Consider the following 21,615-nt stretch of genomic DNA (forward strand, 5'->3'; position numbering starts at 1 on the left):
CTGCTGGCTGCTGGATCCTGTGAGGAGCTTTCAGTGGATTCACACTAATAAACACATTAGAAAGACTGAATAGTCAGATGGATGATGGAGATAATGTTGATTTGTGTTTCCACAGGTGTGAACTGTATTGATCTCATCCAGCCAGACTCAAAGGTTGTGCAGCCTGGACAGTCTTTGACCATCACCTGTCAGGTCTCTGGTTATTCTTTGACTGATGACAGCTATGCAACAGGTTGGATCAGACAGTGTGAAGGAAAACCAATGGACTGGATTTCTCATCAGTGGGGTGGAGGCACACTTCGTCAAAATAATGCTCTGAAGAACAAGTTCAGCTACAGCAGAGACACTTCTGCTAGAACAGTGACTCTAACAGGACAGAATCTGCAGCCTGAGGACACAGCTGTTTATTACTGTGTACGTGTGCCCACAGTGATACAAACCACCAACAGACCTGCACAAATACCCAGAGACCATGTGACTCAAGCACACACAAGTTATTAAATGCTGAAATTAATATATGCAGTGCTGTCTGATGCTAAAAAATAATCTTTATGTAATTCACTGAGTCATTGTCATATTTTTTTTGTTTCTGATAGAAAGAAGAAGAGTTGAGATTTTTAATGGTAAATTAAGTCGACTTCCCCTGCAGTCGACATCAGTATCAATATCAATAACATATTAATAACATATTTCTATGTATTGCAATGCCTTGAAATTTTTTTTTTTTTTTTTGGGGGGGGGGGGGGGCATTTCCTAAATTAACAAAAACTTAAACAGTAGCAGTGTTTCTTCACAAATAATTTCCCTGTGGAATTTGGCCAAGCTGAAAAAAGGTCTAAAATTTTACATTGTATGCCATTTAGAAAAAAAAAAATCAGTCTACAAATGAGTTGCTAGGACGTTTTTCTACAGTGTCTTTTGTGACTCCACTTATGAAAATGTGTGTGTGTGTGTCACATGTTCCCTCTTTAAACCTGTAGAGGAGGTCTATGCAAACTCTCCTCTTATAAACACACCATCAGTAACTTGTGACAGAAACCTGTGACAGATTGAGATATATTTGAAACTCTGAGATCAGAGAGCTCTGAGCTACAGTGTTTATCACAGAATGGAAATTACAATCATCTGGACTTTGTTATTTGTAGTTAGTATTCATGGTGAGAAAATTCTGCTTTATTTCTTTTGTAAATGTCAAACCTGTGATTTACAAGTTTGTTGGATAATGATCACATTTTCTTTGCTTCCAGGAGTTTGGAGTGAGATCAAACTGGACCAGTCTCCCTCTGAGGTGAAAACACCTGGAGAGACAATGAAGATGTCATGTATCATATCTGGTTATAGCATGACGAGCTACAATATTCACTGGATACGACAGAAGCCAGGGAAAGCTCTGGAGTGGATTGGCAGGATGAACACAGGTTCAAACTCTGCTATCTATGCCAGCTCCTTTCAAAGTGGTTTCCTCATGACTGAAGACGTGTCCAGCAGCACTCAGTACCTCGAGATCAGGAGCCTGACAGCAGAAGATTCTGCTGTTTACTTCTGTGCTCGTAGAGACACAGTGACTGAAGACAGTGGAGCAGCTGCACAAAAACCTCCACAGACAACAAACATGTGATCTACATGACATCTGGGATTTATTTCCACCTGCAAAAACACTTTATATCCACATTAGATTCCCATAGAGTTTATTGTGACCTCAGGACTAAATATTTATCAAATTATGTTACATCACTCACAGTAACAGAGTATCTTCTGTTGTCCAAACATGAAATAAGACTAGATTTTTACTGTCATCTACAAAAGTAAAAATTCATAAATGCCCCATAAATGCTGATTATTGGTGGAATGTTTAACAGGATTAGATGACAATTCAACAAATTTAAAAAAATACTCATGGATGTTGGTGATCATAAGAAAGCTGCTGATTAGTATTTATTGCATATGCTGTCTAAAGGAAGTGTGAAAAACCATGACAATGAGACAAATTATAAGTTAATTTGTTTGAATGTTTTCTGTTTGGAAAATGAGACAGATTCCTGAAGTAGAATTTGCATTTTGGTGTTGTATTAAAATACATCAGGGAACAGTTTCCTCCCTGTGGTTAAAAGGCCTGGAGAATCTCACAGTTTGACCTGTACAGCATCTGGATTCACACTCAGCAGCTACCATATGAACTGGGTCAGTCAGGCTCCTGGAAAAGGACTGGAGTGGATTGCCTGGGTTGAAAGTGATAATGACAGGAAATACTACTCTGAGTCAGTCAAAGGCCGGTTTACTGGCTTCAGAGACAACAGCAGACAGCAGGTGTATCTGCAGATGAGCAGTCTGAAGACTGAAGATTCTGCTGTTTATTATTGTGCTCGACAGCCACACAGTGACACAGTTGTTTGAGCAGCTGTACAAAAACCCACACAGCTCATCTTTATTGGACTGAAAGAGCTTGGAAATTACTTATTATTAGAATTATTATTATTAGAATATATATTCTTACTTTGTTTATAATTAAATCATAATCACTATTGATGAATAAATCATTAAAGTTGCACTATTTAGCGTAGGAGAAGGAATTTAACTTAGAATTGTTATACTTACAATATCAATGAGGTAATAATACAAACTCAGAGATATTTATCTTTTTCACAAGTGAACACGTTTTCAGAGGAAAATCAGGTCTCCAGAACACCGTTTGAAACTACAAAGTTGGCCGGGTCAGTAATCAATGATCTTTCACTTCCAATTATAATTTCTTCCCTAAAATTACAAAGTGCACCTTTAAACAGCAACAATAAGCATTAAAACAAATTATTAAATATCTTACTGTAATGATCATCAACTCACATAACAGGCAATACGATATGCAGAAATCATTGTCCAGATATAAATGAAATAAATGAATCCACAATAATATTTGTATGACTTGGTATCTAAAGTTGGTTACAACAGGAGGGCGAAAAATAATTTTGTACTTCCCATTTCAACACCACTAGATGTCAGTCAGTGTCAAGTCTGCTGATCTCAGCTTGTGCTGTATTAATGCTCTTCTTAACTTCACACCTCACATTCCAACTTTCATCAACGCTCCTCCTTTTCTCAGGTTTAGTGTTTATGTTTAAAAACAGTTTTTCCAAAATCTCTGACTGATAAAATGCAAATTCACACATTGATGAACAGTCCCCGCCCACTCTGCCTGCACAGTATACATCCTTCATAAAAACTTTTGCAGTTGCAGACTCAGCCAAGTTTCCACCATGACAGCTGTACTGAGTTTCTTCTTCTTGGCTCTCATTTCAGGTGAGTGAAGTCAGTGTCAGTGTGTCAGCAGAGGAGGAGAACAAGAGCTCTGGATGTCTGCTGGCTGCTCCTCATCTAAACTCTGTCTCTTTCAGCTGCTCAGGGTCAGTCCCTCACCTCCTCAGAGCCAGTGGTCAGCAGAGCTGGACAACCAGTCACTCTGTCCTGTAAAGTGGAAGGACTTGCTCTGGCTTGGCTGCACTGGATTCGTCAGAAACCAGGGAGAGGACTGGAATGGATCGGACGCATTGATGCTGGAACTGGCACAATCTTTGCCCAAAGTGTCCAAGGCCAGTTTACCATCACCAAAGACACGTCCAGAAATGTTGTGTCCTTAGAGGTGAAGAGTCTAAAACAAGAAGACTCTGCAGTTTATTATTGTGCACGAGAGCCACAGTGACACAGCAGACTACAGAGCTGTACAAACACTGACAACACTGATCTCTGAATGAGAAGCACTGAAGCATGTCAGGACTTTGAGAGGAAATAATGTCCCTTTGAATGAGGCCAGTTAACAATGAAACACATTAATTTGGTCTGTCTGCTGTACACAAGTAATGAAATGAAGAATAATGTTCACATTTTCAGATTTGGGCTCTCAATTGAACATCAATGAACAAATGATGCACAGACAAAGTGATTGCATCATGTTACATCACTCATCGTATGTCAGTGTATCAAGCATAAATTATTTGAATTTAGTTTGAAAAGAGAAAAACAGGTTGAAAAAGATTTGATCAGCATGTCTTGTTCAAAACAAAATCGAAAATCTGTTCAAACACCTGTTAAATGTGTGATGTATAAGACAACAGTCAAGCAATATTCATAAAAATGATGCTGCTGATCAGAATTAAACTGTAGATTACTGTTATTGTTGTGAATATTCTAATGTGCTGCCAACTGTTCTCAAAGTGGCTGATAAGAAACAAAACACTGATTACAAGATGAATTATTATTTCATTAGCTTGAATAAAACCTGTATGTTAGTGTGTCAGATGTCTGTATTAAGAATTTCATTTCTGTGTTTATGGAATAAATGTGGTTGTGTTGTTAATACTGACTGATATTTTATAGAAAGCAAAACATGTAAGACTCTTGGACATTAATTCCCAAGTTTTGATAAACATCTCCAGTCGAGCTGTTTCCTCCCTGTGAGGAGGAGTCAATGCAAAACTCAGATGTCTTCCTCCTCTACTTATCTGACTGCAGAGAGGATGACAGAGAACAGTGGACACACAGTTTAACATGATGGACTATAGGACAGGACTGCTGCTGTTAACTGTCTGCTGGGCAGGTGAACATCTACAAAGGTCTTAATTTTAGATTACTTTTATTTGTGCTGCCAAGCCAATGACACATTGTTTTTTGTCTCAACAGGTGTTGATGGTCAGACTCTGACAGAATCTGAACCAGTGGTTAAAAGACCTGGAGAATCTCACAGATTGACCTGTACAGCCTCTGGATTCACATTCAGTGGCCAATATATGAACTGGATCAGACAGGCTCCTGGAAAAGGACTGGAATGGCTTGCTCGAATCTATACTGCTAGTGGCAGCACTTACTACTCTGAGTCAGTCAAAGGCCGGTTTACCATCTCCAGAGACAACAGCAGACAGCAGGTGTATCTGCAGATGAGCAGTCTGAAGACTGAAGATTCTGCTGTTTATTATTGTGCTCGAGAGCCACAGTGACTGGAAGTGGATGAGCAGCTGTACAAAAACCTGCAGCACACATCTTTCCTGGGCTGAGGGAGCCAAACAAAGTATTTTATGTTGTCGCTTCTGGGATCGCTTCTTCAAAGGTGTTGGCTTGTAGTTTGATTATAAAAGAATTCTGTGAAGGCAAGGCTAGGTGGAATTGAAACAGAGCTCATGCCAGCGTCCGATCCAGAATCGGCCACTTTCTGGTATTCTCAAATCTATGGCAAAAGCAAAAGCAAAATGCTTTGCCTTCTGCCCTGTCAGAAATCCTATCAAGCCTTCAATCTTAGAAAATCTACCAAATACCACCTCCCCTTCTCTTCTTGTGAGAGCGTTTTCAGAGTCCCTTCTCCAGTACACACCCGCTTCTTCTATTTGGTCACTTTGGTAAATTATCCAACAGATTAAATGAGGAGTTGACCTGCTCATCTCCCTTAACTCATCTAACTTAGCTCCCCAATGGTCTCTGTCCTTCTACAGAAACATAAACATTTAGGCATCTTCCACCATTTGGCGTGGGGGTCAAACTCAGGGTTAGTACTTTATGTTGTCCTTGTCGTCTGGTAACCTTTAACACACCCACAGCTGAAAATCGACTGCGGAACCCTTCGAGCTGTGAGCCTCACTCCATCTACATTTCTTAACTCACACAAGGAGAAACAATTAGTCATTGGTAAATCTAAACTAAATAAAATCAAAGATCGGAGTGTGTTGCCATCCAGATACCTCAATATCATACACAATTATATTAAACTTTTAAATATGTTGCTGAGAAATTTTGATAGGAAACATTAAATACAATAAAGTTTATTTGTTGATTAAAGGCCCAAAGACAGCAAAACAATGTGGTCACTGAAATAAAACTGTTACAAAATTAAACATTTATACAAATTAAGATGCAATAATGTATCTAAATTTTGTGGAATCTGAATGAGTCATAATTTAAAGGAGAAAAATAATGCTTCTTTTATAAAATTACTCGAGGGCAGTCAATTCTCTCAAATGTTATTTAAATATTCTCTTTGTGTCAGTGTGTGTCTTACTTGTGTCTCAAAATGAATGTTCACAGCACAACTCCAAGCTGTGACTCCTTATAACAGGACAGTTGATCCTTCTGTTATATCCTGTCAGTGTCCTTCTCTATGCAAAGTGAACTTCCTCACAGTCTGCTATAAAGACTTGATATCATGCTGTCAGCTGCAGCAGAAGAAGAGAAGCTCCCATCAGATCACCTTCAATACCAACCATGTTCTCTGTAGCTCTGCTGCTGCTGCTGGCTGCTGGATCCTGTGAGTCTCACTGAGGCAGAGACACTGACAGTATGATCACAGCACACTGACTGTTCACTGTTATTACACTCATTCAATATTCAACATGTTTTCCTCCACAGGTGTGAAGTGTGAACAGTTGACACAGCCAGCCTCTGTGACTGTGCAGCCAGGTCAACGTCTGACCATCACCTGTCAGGTCTCTTATTCTGTTAGCAGCTATGCTACAGCTTGGATCAGACAGCCTGCAGGGAAAGGACTGGAGTGGATTGGAGATGCACGTGTTGGATACAGCACAGACTACAAAGATTCACTGAAGAACAAGTTCAGTATCAGCTTAGACTCTTCCAGCAACAGAGTGACTTTAAATGGACAGAATGTGCAGCCTGAAGACACTGCTGTGTATTACTGTGCCAGAGAGCCACAATAACACAAACCATCAGTAGACCTGAACAAAAACCCCTCAGTGCCTGAACACTTGTAACATGAAACCACCAGAGGAGGAGCCCTCAGACCACTGATGATCTCAACACCAGTTTAGTTAAATGATCTGAATTCAGTTTGATAGCAACAACTTAAATACTTTGACTTCATTAAGTGTGATACATTGCTGTACATAATTAAAAAAATCCCTGAACATTATCATACATAAGAAAGTCAAGTAATGAAATTAATTCAGTTTACTTGAAGATGCTGAGAGTTTGTTTCTTTTCATTAAGATATCATTAAAAATATATTATTAGATTATTATCTGAGTCATAATTGCTTTAATCAGTTAATCAGGAGTCTTCAGCCAACTTCATGGAATATACAAACTACAAAACATGGTGCGTTCATAACAAATCAAAGTGTGTTTGTCAGTGATTTAAGTTCCTTTCTCTTTTTGAAAGAGATGAAGAGAAAAGGCTGAATATTTAGTTTTCACTTTTGTTTCATTTAAATATTCTTTAGTCAGCTGATTTACTGTCATCAGTATGTAAATCAGCCTCCTTCTGTGTTTCGCCTCATAAGGACGTGAAGTTTGTGTCAGTGAGGACAGAAGAGCTCACATCAGTTCAGCTTCAACATCAACCATGTTCTCTGTAGCTCTGCTGCTGCTGCTGGCTGCTGGATCCTGTGAGGAGCTTTCAGTGGATTCACACTAATGAACACATTAGAAAGACTGAATAGTCAGATGGATGATGGAGATAATGTTGTTTTGTGTTTCCACAGGTGTGAACAGTATTGATCTCATCCAGCCAGACTCAAAGGTTGTGCAGCCTGGACAGTCTTTGCCCATCACCTGTCAGGTCTCTGGTTATTCTTTGACTGATAACAGCTATGCAACAGGTTGGATCAGACAGTGTGAAGGAAAACCAATGGACTGGATTTCTCATCAGTGGGGTGGAAGTAGTGGCAGCTTTTATCAAAATAATGCTCTGAAGAACAAGTTCAGCTACAGCAGAGACACTTCTGCTGGAACAGTGACTCTAACAGGACAGAATCTGCAGCCTGAGGACACAGCTGTTTATTACTGTGTACGTCGGCCCACAGTGATACAAACCACCAACAGACCTGCACAAATACCCAGAGACCATGTGACTCAAGCACACACAAGTTTAAAATGCAAACATTAATATAACCATTACTGTCTGATGAATTGCTAAAAATGTATCTTCATGCTATCTGCTAAGTCATATTTTTGTGTTTCTGGTAGACAGAAGAAGAGTTGAGAATTTTAATGTTGAATCTAAATAGACTTCCCCTGCAGTCGACATCAGTATAGAAGAGACTAGAAACTTAAATTTCCCTCAATAGAAGATTGTGTGACACATTTAATTAATTCATTTTAATGTATTGCAATGCCTTGAAAAAATTCAAAAAAGCTTTTCATAACTTAACAACTTTAACAGTAGTTGCATTTCTTCACAAAAACACAGATGAGATTCAAATTTCCCAGTTGTACATTGGAAAAGCTGAAAAAAGTTCTAAAATTTTACATCTTCAGTTCAAGATTGTCACTTAGAACAGTTGTTATTTTTCATGAAACACTCAGTCCAGAAATTAGTTGACAGGACTTTTTTCTACATTTTCTTTTGGATATTCTTTGATTACTGAGAGGTACTGAACAGTAGATCATCAACCTCATCTGTCCAATATACTTATGGGGAGTAATGAGAAATCATGATTCTGAGACAAATTACACCTGAACTCATTTTAATAAATGTCATTTGTAAATGTGAAGTTTACTTCAAAGAAATGTGGGAACAGTTTCCTCTCTGTGAGGAGGAGTCAATGCAAAACTCAGATGTCTTCCTCCTCTACTTATCTGACTGCAGAGAGGATGACAGAGAACAGTGGACACACAGTTTAACATGATGGACTATAGGACAGGACTGCTGCTGTTAACTGTCTGCTGGGCAGGTGAACATCTACAAAGGTCTTAATTTTGGATTGCTTGTATTTGTGCTGCCAAGCTAATGACACATTGTTTTTTGTCTCAACAGGTGTTGATGGTCAGACTCTGACAGAATCTGAACCAGTGGTTAAAAGGCCTGGAGAATCTCACAGATTGACCTGTACAGCCTCTGGATTCACATTCAGCAGCTACAGGATGAACTGGGTCAGACAGGCTCCTGGAAAAGGACTGGAGTGGATCGCTTTTATACACACAGGCAGCAGCCACATCTATTACTCTCAGTCGGTCAAAGGCCGGTTTACCATCTCCAGAGATGACTCCAGCAGTAAACTCTACCTACAGATGAACAGTCTGAAGACTGAGGACACAGCAGTGTATTACTGTGCCAGAGACACACAGTGAGAGACAATAACAGGAGAGTCATACAAAAACTACTTCCTCTATTTACCATCACAAATGGAAACACCTACAGATAACAAATGTTATCTTTATATATCTAATTCAGATACAAAGCACAAAATGACAGATAAAACATTATTTTAAATGTGTATCAGAAGTTTAATTTAAAAAATGATCCCTTGACAAGCCTGTAGATGGAGGGTTTGGGTTAGAGTGGAAAATATGATTTTCTTAGAGTCAATTTATAGTTTGTATTTATTAAAAGAAAATAATTCTGCTTTCATTAACTTTTTGGTTAACATTCACACGTCTGAAAAAATATTGATTTACTAGATGATTTGACATCCTTTATGGTAATAATCAGTGGTTGATCCCTGGACCACATCTGCATGTCGAACTATCCTTTGGCAAAATACTGAACAAATTGCTCCTGATGGCTTTTTCATTGGTGCGTGTGAGTGTGTGTGAATGACTTTGCATAGGAAGGGCTGTATCACTCCTGATGAGCAGGTTGGAACCTTGCATGGCCGCATCTGCTGTAAGCATTTGAGTGTGTGTATGACTGAGTAAATGTGACAAGTGTTGTAAATTTGATGATTTACTAGACAAGTGCTTTATATTTGTAACCACAGACCATAAAATACATGAATTTAGCTTAAAAGAGCAAGAAGCTGAAAAACATTTGTTTAGACAGCTTTATTAGAACATGATTAGAAGTGATCCGTCCACAAAAATGTAATTATATGTTCAAAACACTGGTTCATGGTATGATGTGGTGAGATGACAATAACACAGTTTTCATCAATACTAGACGATGCAGGTGATCAGAATAAAACTGTAGATTATCGACATATCTACATATAGTTCAATTAAGTCAATATTGAGAAACAGAGCCTTGATGTATGAATAATAATTCTAAACATTTGAACACAATCAACACATCTTCATCATGTCAGTGTTTCGCATTTCAAACTTTTCTTGTGTTTGGAATCGTTGCAGTGATAATACTGATAGAAAATTTAAACTTAACTCTTGTCGAAAAAATATCAAATCAGCGAACTAGGAGAGTTGAGTCTTGGACATTAATCCTCCAGTTTCATTACATATCTCCATTCCAGATGTTTCCTCCCTGTGAGGAGGAGTCAATGCAAAACTCAGATGTCTTCCTCCTCTACTTATCTGACTGCAGAGAGGATGACAGAGAACAGTGGACACACAGTTTAACATGATGGACTATAGGACAGGACTGCTGCTGTTAACTGTCTGCTGGGCAGGTGAACATCTACACTGATATTAATTTTAGATAACTTTTATTTTCGCTGCCAAGCCAATGACACTTATTTTCTTGTGTCTCAACAGGTGTTGATGGTCAGACTCTGACAGAATCTGAACCAGTGGTTAAAAGGCCTGGAGAATCTCACAGATTGACCTGTACAGCCTCTGGATTCACATTCAGCAGCTATGATATGCACTGGATCAGACAGGCTCCTGGAAAAGGACTGGAGTGGATCGCTTATATCAGTAATCCTAGTGGTAGCACCCAATACTACTCTGAGTCAGTCAAAGGCCGGTTTACCATCTCCAGAGAAAACGGCAGACAGCAGGTGTATCTGCAGATGAGCAGTCTGAAGACTGAAGATTCTGCTGTTTATTATTGTGCTCGAGAGACACAGTGACTGGAGTTGGTTGAGCAGTTGTACAAAAACCTACAGAACTCATCTTTACCACAATTATCTCACATGAATACTGTTCTCACTTCAAGCAGTCCAAGAACATGTTGCAAAACAGTTACAGGAAACACTTTGCGAAAACCTCCAATGTTTAATTAGAGAATATTTCTCAAAAACATGTAGAAATCATTGAACTAGTCACACATATTTAAAGAAATATTTGCTGGAACAAAAAAAGAATAGTTGTGTCGTTTTATGTAATATATAAATAAATAAAAATTGTGGCCATCAACCAGCTGCAGCAAACTCAATAATTAATTTAGGTTATCTTGTTTTTACTTGACTCCTGCTGGCAGTGAAAAAAAATAAAAGACTGAACATGTAAATGTATCAATATGTATCTCTGTCTGTGGATATGTTTTTGCATCCAATGTGGAAAACAACATTCATTTGAAAAAACAACCAAACAAATAATGAATTAAAAATGCCTGTACATGAGCCACTCCCTCCTCATGATGCCCTGATGCAAATCTTCAGTCTGTGCAGTGTACTTCTGTCCTGCTGACTGCTCTTGTACTTTGTGTGGAGCATCAGAGGTCACATCTCCAGCCTCAGGATGATGAACACACTCACTCTTCTGCTGGTTGCTCTCTCTCTGTCCTGTGAGTTCTCCTGCTTCTTGCTGTTTTATCTTTTATCACACAACATGGACTGATGGTCAGTCAGTGACAGCAGAAAACTTCCCAGATGACTGTCTCACTTTCTTCTGTGGCTCCTCTCTTCTTTCATCTCATCAGGTTGTTCAGGTCAGAGTATGGAGTCCATTCCTTCCAGTTCAGTAGTGAAAAGGCCTGGGGAGACTCTCAGTCTGTCCTGCAGGGGATCTGGCTTCACATTCAGCTGCTGCACTATGAACTGGATCAGACAACCTGCAGGAAAAGGACTGGAATGGATCGGAGTTGGCTGGTCTGATGCCAGTAAAAACACATATGCCAGCAGTGTGCAAGGACGTGCAGAAATCAGTAGAGATGACAGCAGCAGCATGGTGTATCTGAGACTGTCCAACTTAAAGCCAGAGGACTCTGCTGTGTATTACTGTGCCAAACACACACACTGGTTAAAGGAAGCAGAGAAGCTTTACAAAAACTCCACAGAACATTTGTTTCCAAAGACCTACAGGTGGCAGCAGAACATATGAAGTCAGATGACACTAACTAAGGAGAGTATGACAGTGACTCTAAACACTCACACATACATACATGCATCATATGAAAACAACAGCTGATGTTGTGGTTTGTGACTTCCTGTTTCTCAGTGTTACATATATAGAATATATTTGAACATTTACATGATATATTCAGTATATGGATGGACCACTGGTGTGTGAATAAACATCACTGTTAAATAACTTCTTCATAATTAAACACATCACAATAAAAATCTTAAGATGGATAATATAAAATGATGTTATTCTTGTTTTGTCCAGAGGTGTGTGTGAGTGAAGGACAGAGACTGACATACATACTGTATAAGGACAGACACAGCTGGCTTCTGCTGTTTATCATTGTGCTTGTGTGCCACAGTAGCTACATTCACACTGCCATTATGATGCGGGGCTCCTGCACCTATTCTCCACCTCCGCCTCTGTGTGTGAATGTCTCAGAGGCTGAGAGGGGAGAAATTTCACTCCAGCACTGATACACCTCTGGAGATAGTATCAGAGCTGCAGTGTTGGAAAACCAAACCAGTCAGGAAGGAGCAATGCTGTACAAGAACTCACTCCAAACAAGTCAAAACTTTACTTATTGCATCTCACATTCAGAAAAAAAATTTTCAAGAAAGAGGGAAAACCTACATCCTATCTTAGTTCTTATGCAACAATAGAATTGTTTGTCTAACAGGAATTAATATATGTTCATATAATTTTTTTTAAAAATGTAAATGTGTTTGTCACTTGTCTTTCTTGATACTTTTTATGGGAAACAATACAATGATAATAGTTGAAATAAACACATTCTATAACGTGTGTTAAAATGAATGTTCACGACAGGAGAGTTGATGCTCCTTTTATATCCTGTCAGTGTCCTTCTCTATGCAAACTGAACTTCCTCACAGTCTGCTATAAAGACTTGATATCATGCTGTCAGCTGCAGCAGAAGAAGAGAAGCTCCCATCAGATCACCTTCAATACCAACCATGTTCTCTGTAGCTCTGCTGCTGCTGCTGGCTGCTGGATCCTGTGAGGAGCTTTCAGTGGATTCACACTAATAAACACATTAGAAAGACTGAATAGTCAGATGGATGATGGAGATAATGTTGATTTGTGTTTCCACAGGTGTGAACAGTATTGATCTCATCCAGCCAGACTCAAAGGTTGTGCAGCCTGGACAGTCTTTGACCATCACCTGTCAGGTCTCTGGTTATTCTTTGACTGATGACAGCTATGCAACAGGTTGGATCAGACAGTGTGAAGGAAAACCAATGGACTGGATAGTGAGTCGTTTTGGTGGAGGAGACTTTTATCAAAATAATGCCCTGAAGAACAAGTTCCTTTACTACACACACACTTCTACCAGCTCGGTGACTCTAACAGGACAGAATCTGCAGCCTGAGGACACAGCTGTTTATTACTGTGTACGTCAGCCCACAGAGATACAAACCACCAACAGACCTGCACAAATACCCAGAGACCATGTGACTCAAGCACACACTTGTTGTAAAATGCAAACATTAATATAAATGATGCTGTCTGATGAGTTAAAAAAAAATATGAATCTTTATATATTTCACTGATTCAAAGAGGCAGTTTTTGTGACTGGTAGACAAAAGAAGAGTTAAACATTTTAATAGTAAATATAAGATGACTTCCCCTGTCATCAACATCAGAGCAGAAGAGACTGAGAAAACTTAAATGTTGCTCAATACAAGATGCATGTGACACATTTTATTAATTTATCTTTATGTATTGCAATGCCTTTAAGTAACTGGAAAACATTTTGTAACTCAACTACAACTTAAACAGTAGCTGTATTTCTTCGTTGTGTCGCCTTTTTTCTACAGTGTCTGCTGTCACTCTGCTTATGAAAATGTGTGTGTGTCACATGTTCCCTCTTTAAACCTGTAGAGGAGGTCTATGCAAACTCTCCTCTTATAAACACACCATCAGTAAACTGTGACAGAAACCTGTGACAGATTGAGACATATTTGAAACTCTGAGATCAGAGAGCTCTGAACTACAGTGTTTATCACAGAATGGAAATTACAATCATCTGGACTTTGTTATTTGTAGTTAGTATTCATGGTGAGAAAATTCTGCTTTACTTCTTTTGTAAATGTCAAACCTGTGATTTACCAGGTTGTTGGATAATGATCACATTTTCTTTGTTTACAGGAGTTTGGAGTGAGATCAAACTGGATCAGTCTCCCTCTGAGGTGAAAACACCTGGAGAGACAATGAAGATGTCATGTATCATATCTGGGTTTGACATGACGAGCTACTATATTCACTGGATAAGACAGAAGCCAGGGAAAGCTCTGGAGTGGATTGGGAGGATGAACGCAGGTTCAAACTCTGCTAGCTATGCCAGCTCCTTTCAAAGTGGTTTCCTCATGACTGAAGACGTGTCCAGCAGCACTCAGTACCTCGAGATCAGGAGCCTGACAGCAGAAGATTCTGCTGTTTACTTCTGTGCTCGTAGAGACACAGTGACTGAAGACAGTGGAGCAGCTGCACAAAAACCTCCACAGACAACAAACATGTGATCTTCATGATATCTGGGTTTTATCTCCACCTGCAAAAGCACTTTATATCCACATTGGATTCCAATAGAGTTTATTGTGACCTCAGGACTAAATATTTATCAAATGATGTTACATCACTCACAGTAACAGAGTATCTTCAGTTGTCCAAACATTAAATAAGACTAGATTTTTACTGTCATCTACAAAAGTAAATATTCGTAAATGCCCCAAAACACATTCTGATTATTGGTGGAATGTTTAACAGGATTAGATGACAATTCAACAAATTTCAAAAATACTCATGGATGTTGGTGATCATAAGAAAGCTGCTGATTAGTATTTATTGCATATGCTGTCTAAAGGAAGTGTGAAAAACCATGACAATGAGACAAATTATAAGTTAATTTGTTTGAATGTTTTCTGTTTGGAAAATGAGACAGATTCCTGAAGTAGAATTTACATTCTGGTGTTGTATTAAAATACATCAGGGAACAGTTTCCTCCCTGTGAGGAGGAGTCAATGCAAAACTCAGATGTCTTCCTCCTCTACTTATCTGACTGCAGAGAGGATGACAGAGAACAGTGGACACACAGTTTAACATGATGGACTATAGGACAGGACTGCTGCTGTTAACTGTCTGCTGGGCAGGTGAACATCTACACTGATTTTTATTTCAGATATTTTCATCTGTGCCGGGAAAGAAACTTATTAAATTTGTATCTTTTTTGGTTTGACAGGTGTTGATGGTCAGACTCTGACAGAATCTGAACCAGTGGTTAAAAGGCCTGGAGAATCTCACAGATTGACCTGTACAGCCTCTGGATTCACATTCAGCAGCTACAGGATGAACTGGGTCAGACAGGCTCCTGGAAAAGGACTGGAGTGGATCGCTTATATCAGTCAACCCAGTGGTGACACCCAGTACTACCCTCAGTCAGTCAAAGGCCGGTTTACCATCTCCAGAGACAACAGCAGACAGCAGGTGTATCTGCAGATGAGCAGTCTGAAGACTGAAGATTCTGCTGTTTATTATTGTGCTCGACAGCCACAGTGACTGGAGTTGGTTGAGCAGCTGTACAAAAACCTATGGTACACGTCTTTATTGGACTGAAGGAGCCCAAGCATGAATTATTTTATATCATACACAATTATATTGTAACTTTTATTTTTTTTCCTTAGATCATGAAATAAATCTTGATCTTGTGAAAACGTTTTACAAGATCCCCCAGAAAACTTCATAGACTGAAACATTTTACAACAACATAGAGTAAAAATCCTGTTTAAGGGGCATTCCTTGTTATCATTATTAAAACTCTTCTGTTCCATTTTACAGCTTTTATCATCTTATTACTTGTCTAAGGTGGTATTTGCCATCAAATTACATCACAAATATAGTGATACTTTAAGAAATCAAATTGCTAATGCTTATAAGTATTTAATGCACATAAGATAAATTAATTTCATGATGAAAAAATGCAGCAGTATATTTTGTTGAATCAAGTTTTAGGTCCTTGTTGTATTGTTTCATATCATGTATTACGGTATCACCCATTTCTGTCATTGCTGTTTGTCCTTTCATTCATATGAACAACACTTACCTTTTTGTTTCTATTTGAGACATTGTGTTATTGAAAAAAGAAAACACAGTTAAGCAGATTCAGCATTAAACACAGCAGCTAGCTACACACGAACATCCACAGATTCCGATTCCACTTTGCGCATATCCGGATCTCCTCAGAATGGAACAGACTTGGTCTGGACTCGTTCAGTCTCATTAATCCACAACAGTCAGTTTTTCACATCCTCAGCAGGTCTGAGAATCACGGTCACGAATGTGAGTGACTTTTAATGTGCAGTAAAATCACTTCATGGCGACAGTCCTCTGTGTGCAGTAGGTTTGCAAATCATGAACGAATCACAGCGCGAACGTGAATCACGTCCTCACAGTTCTCTGGGTGAGTGGCGGCAGTTCCACTCCCGGCTGGCATGATCGCGGCTGAGCTCAACTGAACTGAGAAAGGAACGAATCAGTTCATGAAGTGATTCCGTTCACTTCGTTCACTTAAAAGATTTGTTCATTCGAGCAACACGTTCGCCACCGACACAACACTACTAAACAATCAGCAGTTTCTGTTGAAGGAATAAATCATATACAGTAAATATTCATTCTCCAGTTTTATCAAACAGTAACTGAGATCCAAGTCAAATCCAGTTCCTCCATGTGAGGGCGAGTCGATGAAAAACTCAGATGTCTTCCTCCTCTACTTATCTGACTGCAGAGAGGATGACAGAGAACAGTGGACACACAGTTTAACATGATGGACTATAGGACAGGACTGCTGTTGTTAACTGTCTGCTGGGCAGGTGAACGTCTACACTGATTTTATTTTTAAATAACTTTTGTTTGTGCTGCCAAGCCAATGACAGATGTTTTTTTTTTGTCTCAACAGGTGTTGATGGTCAGACTCTGACAGAATCTGAATCAGTGGTTAAAAGGCCTGGAGAATCGCACAGATTGACCTGTACAGCCTCTGGATTCACATTCAGCAGCTACTTTATGGCCTGGATCAGACAAGCTCCTGGAAAAGGACTGGAGTTTGTATCCTATATACAGGTTACTAGCACGTACTACTCTGAGTCAGTCAAAGGCCAGTTTACCATCTCCAGAGACAACAGCAGACAGCAGGTGTATCTGCAGATGAGCAGTCTGAAGACTGAAGATTCTGCTGTTTATTATTGTGCTCGAGAGCCACAGTGACTGGAGTTGGATCATTACTGGGCTGAAGGAACCAAAGCATGAAGTATTTTTATCATACATAATAACATAATAATAAATCAGTCCATGAGAAACATTGATAGAAAACATCAAATGAAACAAAATGCAATAAAGGTCAATTGTTGATAAAAGGCCAAAAGACAGCACAACAATGTGGTCACTGAAACCACAAAATAAAAAAATTCTACAAATTAAGATACACTGTGCATTCTGTGGAATCTTAAAGAGTCATAATGTGAAGGTGAAAAATAATGCTACAGTTTCTTTCATAAAATCACTAGAGGGCAGTCAGTGACAAGTTTGTCTCTCCTCTGTTACTTAAAGGAGACTCTGTGTTCTCATTAATATTAACTGACTGACTCTCAACACTCAGATGTAGTTTTTGCATTTTGTCTCACAGGTTTCAGTTCCTGAGCAGCTGTTTTCCTCTCGAGGCTCCAAGTTTCTCTGTATGTCTTCAAACATCTGCTGACACTGAAATGATTAAAACTCTTTCATGCCAACCAGCAGCATCAGACAGAAGTTTTCATACTGTTTACATGATGCTGTCTGCTGTCACTTTGCTGCAAATACAGGAAGAACACTAAGTGATCAAATGCTGCAATAACAACAAGCTGTTCTTACATTTGAAGTTCATCTTAAATGTGATGTAGGAGGTGCTGACAGTAAATACATTCTCTCAGGAAAACAGCTCACATCATATTTAAAGTGTTTTAATGATTTGAAAACATGCTGAACACACTGTAAACATGGCTTATAGAAAGCTACATTCTTGGTGGTTTCTCCTTTTGTTTCCATGACACATCATCATTAATATTGTAATGCTGATTTTAAACAATATGTTTTCCATTATCTATGTTTCATGTAATATTACCAGTAAGAATAGTTGTGATAATCATTTACAGTTGTTACATTTCTGTTAAACAGGGACATTTTCAAAATGTTCCAGTTGAGTGTGTAATGAAATGAAAATATCATGTGTAAAGCAGAGGTGATTTCCAGGCATGTTTTCACTCTGCAGATATAATAACAGTCAACAGACTCTTCTATTGGCTCCAGTCAGATCAACATTGATGCTTCATATGTTTGATTCTATGCAAACTCAGTGAGCTTCCTTGTTACTCAGCTATAAAAACTTCCCATCAGGCTGTCAGTGGAGTTCACAGCACGTCAGTTTCAACATCAACCATGTTTTCTGTAGCTCTGCTGCTGCTGTTGGCAGCTGGATGTGAGTCTCTTTGGATTTGTCAAAGGCAGCAGTTCTTCCTTTGCAGTTTAACTTGATCATTTGTTACAAAACATTTTGTTTTCCTCCACAGGTGTGAAGTGTGAACAGTTGACACAGCCAACCTCTGTGACTGTGCAGCCAGGTCAACGTCTGACCATCACCTGTCAGGTCTCTTATTCTGTTAGCAGCTACTGGACAGCTTGGATCAGACAGCCTGCAGGGAAAGGACTGGAGTGGATTATAAGAGGAGGTGGTGGATACAGCACATACATCAAAGATTCCCTCAAGAACAAGTTCAGTATCAATTTCGACTCTTCCAGCAACACAGTGACTCTAAATGGACAGAATGTGCAGTCTGAAGACACTGCTGTGTATTACTGTGCCAGAGAGTCACAATAACACAAACCATCAGTAGACTTGAACAAAAACCCCTCAGTGCCTGAACACTTGTAACATGAAGCCACCAGAGGAGGAGCCCTCAGACCACTAATGATCTCAACACCAGTTCACTGTTATAATAAAGTCTGACTCTAAGTTAAATACTGACAACATTATTTCAGCTCAAAATTGCATTTTAAAAGCACTATCTCTAAACAAACATGAAATTGAAATAATTATTTTTGCTACTTGTCTAGTTTTCTTTCCTCTGATGTTGTTTTAAAAAGTTTTGCTTCATAAAAACTTCATCAGAAAAACAACATTACAATTGACCAGCTTGTATCTTGACATGATACACAGTGCTTTATATTTAGGGGCAACAAACTTAAATGATGTGTTTGTTAAATAGTTGCACAAAAACTACTAAACATGCAACAGTTTCTCTTGAAGGAATCAGTCATGTTCAGTAAATATTCATTCACAAGTTTCCCCAAATAGCAACTCAGATCCAAGTCAAATCCAGTTCCTCCCTGTGAGGAGGAGTCAATGCAAAACTCAGATGTCTTCCTCCTCTACTTATCTGACTGCAGAGAGGATGACAGAGAACAGTAGACACACAGTTTAACATGATGGACTATAGGACAGGACTGCTGCTGTTAACTGTCTGCTGGGCAGGTGAACATCTATACAGGTGTTGATGTACATATGTCTTCAAAAAATTGCCAACTTAAAGCCAGTGATGATTTTCTTTTTTGCATATCAACAGGTGTTGATGGTCAGACTCTGACAGAATCTGAATCAGTGGTTAAAAGGCCTGGAGAATCTCACAGATTGACCTGTACAGCCTCTGGATTCACATTCAGCAGCTACTGGATGCACTGGGTCAGACAGGCTCCTGGAAAAGGACTGGAGTGGATCGCCTTGACTTATACTGATGACAGCAGGCAATTCTACTCTGAGTCAGTGAAAGGCCGGTTTACCATCTCCAGAGACAACAGCAGACAGCAGGTGTATCTGCAGATGAGCAGTCTGAAGACTGAAGATTCTGCTGTTTATTACTGTGCTCGACAGCCACAGTGACTGGAGTTGGTTGAGCAGCTGCACAAAAACCTACAGAACTCATCTTTACCACAATTATCTCACATGAATACTGTTCTTACTTCAAGCAGTCAAAAAACATGTTGCAAAACAGTCACGGGAAACATTTTGCGAAAACCTCTAATGTTTAATTGGAGAATATTTCTTCAAAACATAAATGTAGAAATCATTGAACTAGCATATTTAGATCTTTCCAAAACAAAGCTTATTTAAGAAGATTCCTCAGAAGAAAAACAGTTGCTTTAAAATAAACAGTAGCTGTGTCATTGGATGTAATACATAAATAAATAAAAAAATGTGGCTGTCAACCAGCTGCAGCAAACTCAATAATTATTTTAGATGATCTTGATTTTACTTTACTCCTGCTGGAAGTGACAAAAAATAAAACACAGACATGGAAATGATATAAAACAATTAATAGATATAGATTAATAAATGTGTGCTTCAGTCTCCAGATATGTTTTTTGTATCCAATATTGAAAGCATCATAACTTTGAAAAAACAAACAAACAAACAAATAAATGAATTAAAAATGCCTGTACATGAGCCACTCCCTCCTCATGATGCCCTGATGCAAATCTTCAGTCTGTGCAGTGTACTTCTGTCCTGCTGACTGCTCTTGTACTTTGTGTGGAGCATCAGAGGTCACATCTCCAGCCTCAGGATGATGAACACACTCACTCTTCTGCTGGTTGCTCTCTCTCTGTCCTGTGAGTTCTCCTGCTTCTTGCTGTTTTATCTTTTATCACACAACATGGACTGATGGTCAGTCAGTGACAGCAGAAAACTTCCCAGATGACTGTCTCACTTTCTTCTGTGGCTCCTCTCTTCTTTCATCTCTTCAGGTTGTACAGGTCAGAGTATGGAGTCCATTCCTTCCAGTTCAGTAGTGAAAAGGCCTGGGGAGACTCTCAGTCTGTCCTGCAGGGGATCTGGCTTCACATTCAGCTGCTGCGCTATGAACTGGATCAGACAGCCTGCAGGAGAAGGACTGGAATGGATCGGAGTTGGCTTCTCCAGCTCCAGTAGAAACACATATGCCAGCAGTGTGCGAGGACGTGCAGAAATCCGCAAAGATAACAGCAACAGCATGGTGTATCTGAGACTGTCCAACTTAAAGCCAGAGGACTCTGCTGTGTATTACTGTGCCAAACACACACACTGGTTAAAGGAAGCAGAGAAGCTTTACAAAAACTCCACAGAACATTTGTTTCCAAAGACCTACAGGTGGCAGCAGAACATATGAAGTCAGATGACACTAACTAAGGAGAGTATGACAGTGACTCTAAACACTCACACATACATAAATACATGCATCATATGAAAACAACAGCTGATGTTGTGGTTTGTGACTTCCTGTTTCTCAGTGTTACATTTAACATGTGTTTTTCTGCAATAATGATGGTTTATAACATTCCTATTTAAAGTTTACCAGCAGTTTTTTGTTGTTTATTATTGAGCTGGAAAGCCACAGTGACACAATTTCAAAATAAATGTTGATGTAACAATTCTGGGTATTTGATGGTTTGTAACAGGACAGTTGATCTTCCTTTTATATCCTGTCAGTGTCCTTCTCTATGCAAAGTGAACTTCCTCACAGTCTGCTATAAAGACTTGATATCATGCTGTCAGCTGCAGCAGAAGAAGAGAAGCTCCCATCAGATC

General features: G+C 39.1%; 1 protein-coding gene and 5 gene segments (V, D, J or C); all 6 read left to right on the top strand.

The window, feature by feature from the left end:
• Positions 1–21,615, top strand: part of LOC119013993 — an 89,387-nt gene that overhangs the window by 32,396 nt on the left and 35,376 nt on the right.
• Positions 6,055–6,692, top strand: LOC119014013. The segment is given in 2 exon segments: positions 6,055–6,283; positions 6,385–6,692. Coding segments are annotated over 2 exon segments (351 nt in total).
• Positions 10,285–10,769, top strand: LOC119014032. The segment is given in 2 exon segments: positions 10,285–10,333; positions 10,419–10,769. Coding segments are annotated over 2 exon segments (366 nt in total).
• LOC119014031 lies at positions 15,070–15,596 on the top strand. The segment is given in 2 exon segments: positions 15,070–15,118; positions 15,208–15,596. Coding segments are annotated over 2 exon segments (366 nt in total).
• Positions 18,322–18,873, top strand: LOC119014029. The segment is given in 2 exon segments: positions 18,322–18,474; positions 18,566–18,873. Coding segments are annotated over 2 exon segments (348 nt in total).
• On the top strand, positions 20,481–21,274 carry LOC119013998 (Ig heavy chain V region 3). The gene is made up of 2 exons (XM_037088937.1): positions 20,481–20,660; positions 20,796–21,274. Exons 1-2 carry the CDS (start codon positions 20,615–20,617, stop codon positions 21,194–21,196), a joined length of 447 nt encoding a protein of 148 aa, XP_036944832.1. The 5' UTR covers positions 20,481–20,614; the 3' UTR covers positions 21,197–21,274.

The sequence above is a fragment of the Acanthopagrus latus genome, chromosome 23 (genome assembly GCF_904848185.1).
Source record: "Acanthopagrus latus isolate v.2019 chromosome 23, fAcaLat1.1, whole genome shotgun sequence".
Taxonomy (NCBI): domain Eukaryota; kingdom Metazoa; phylum Chordata; class Actinopteri; order Spariformes; family Sparidae; genus Acanthopagrus; species Acanthopagrus latus.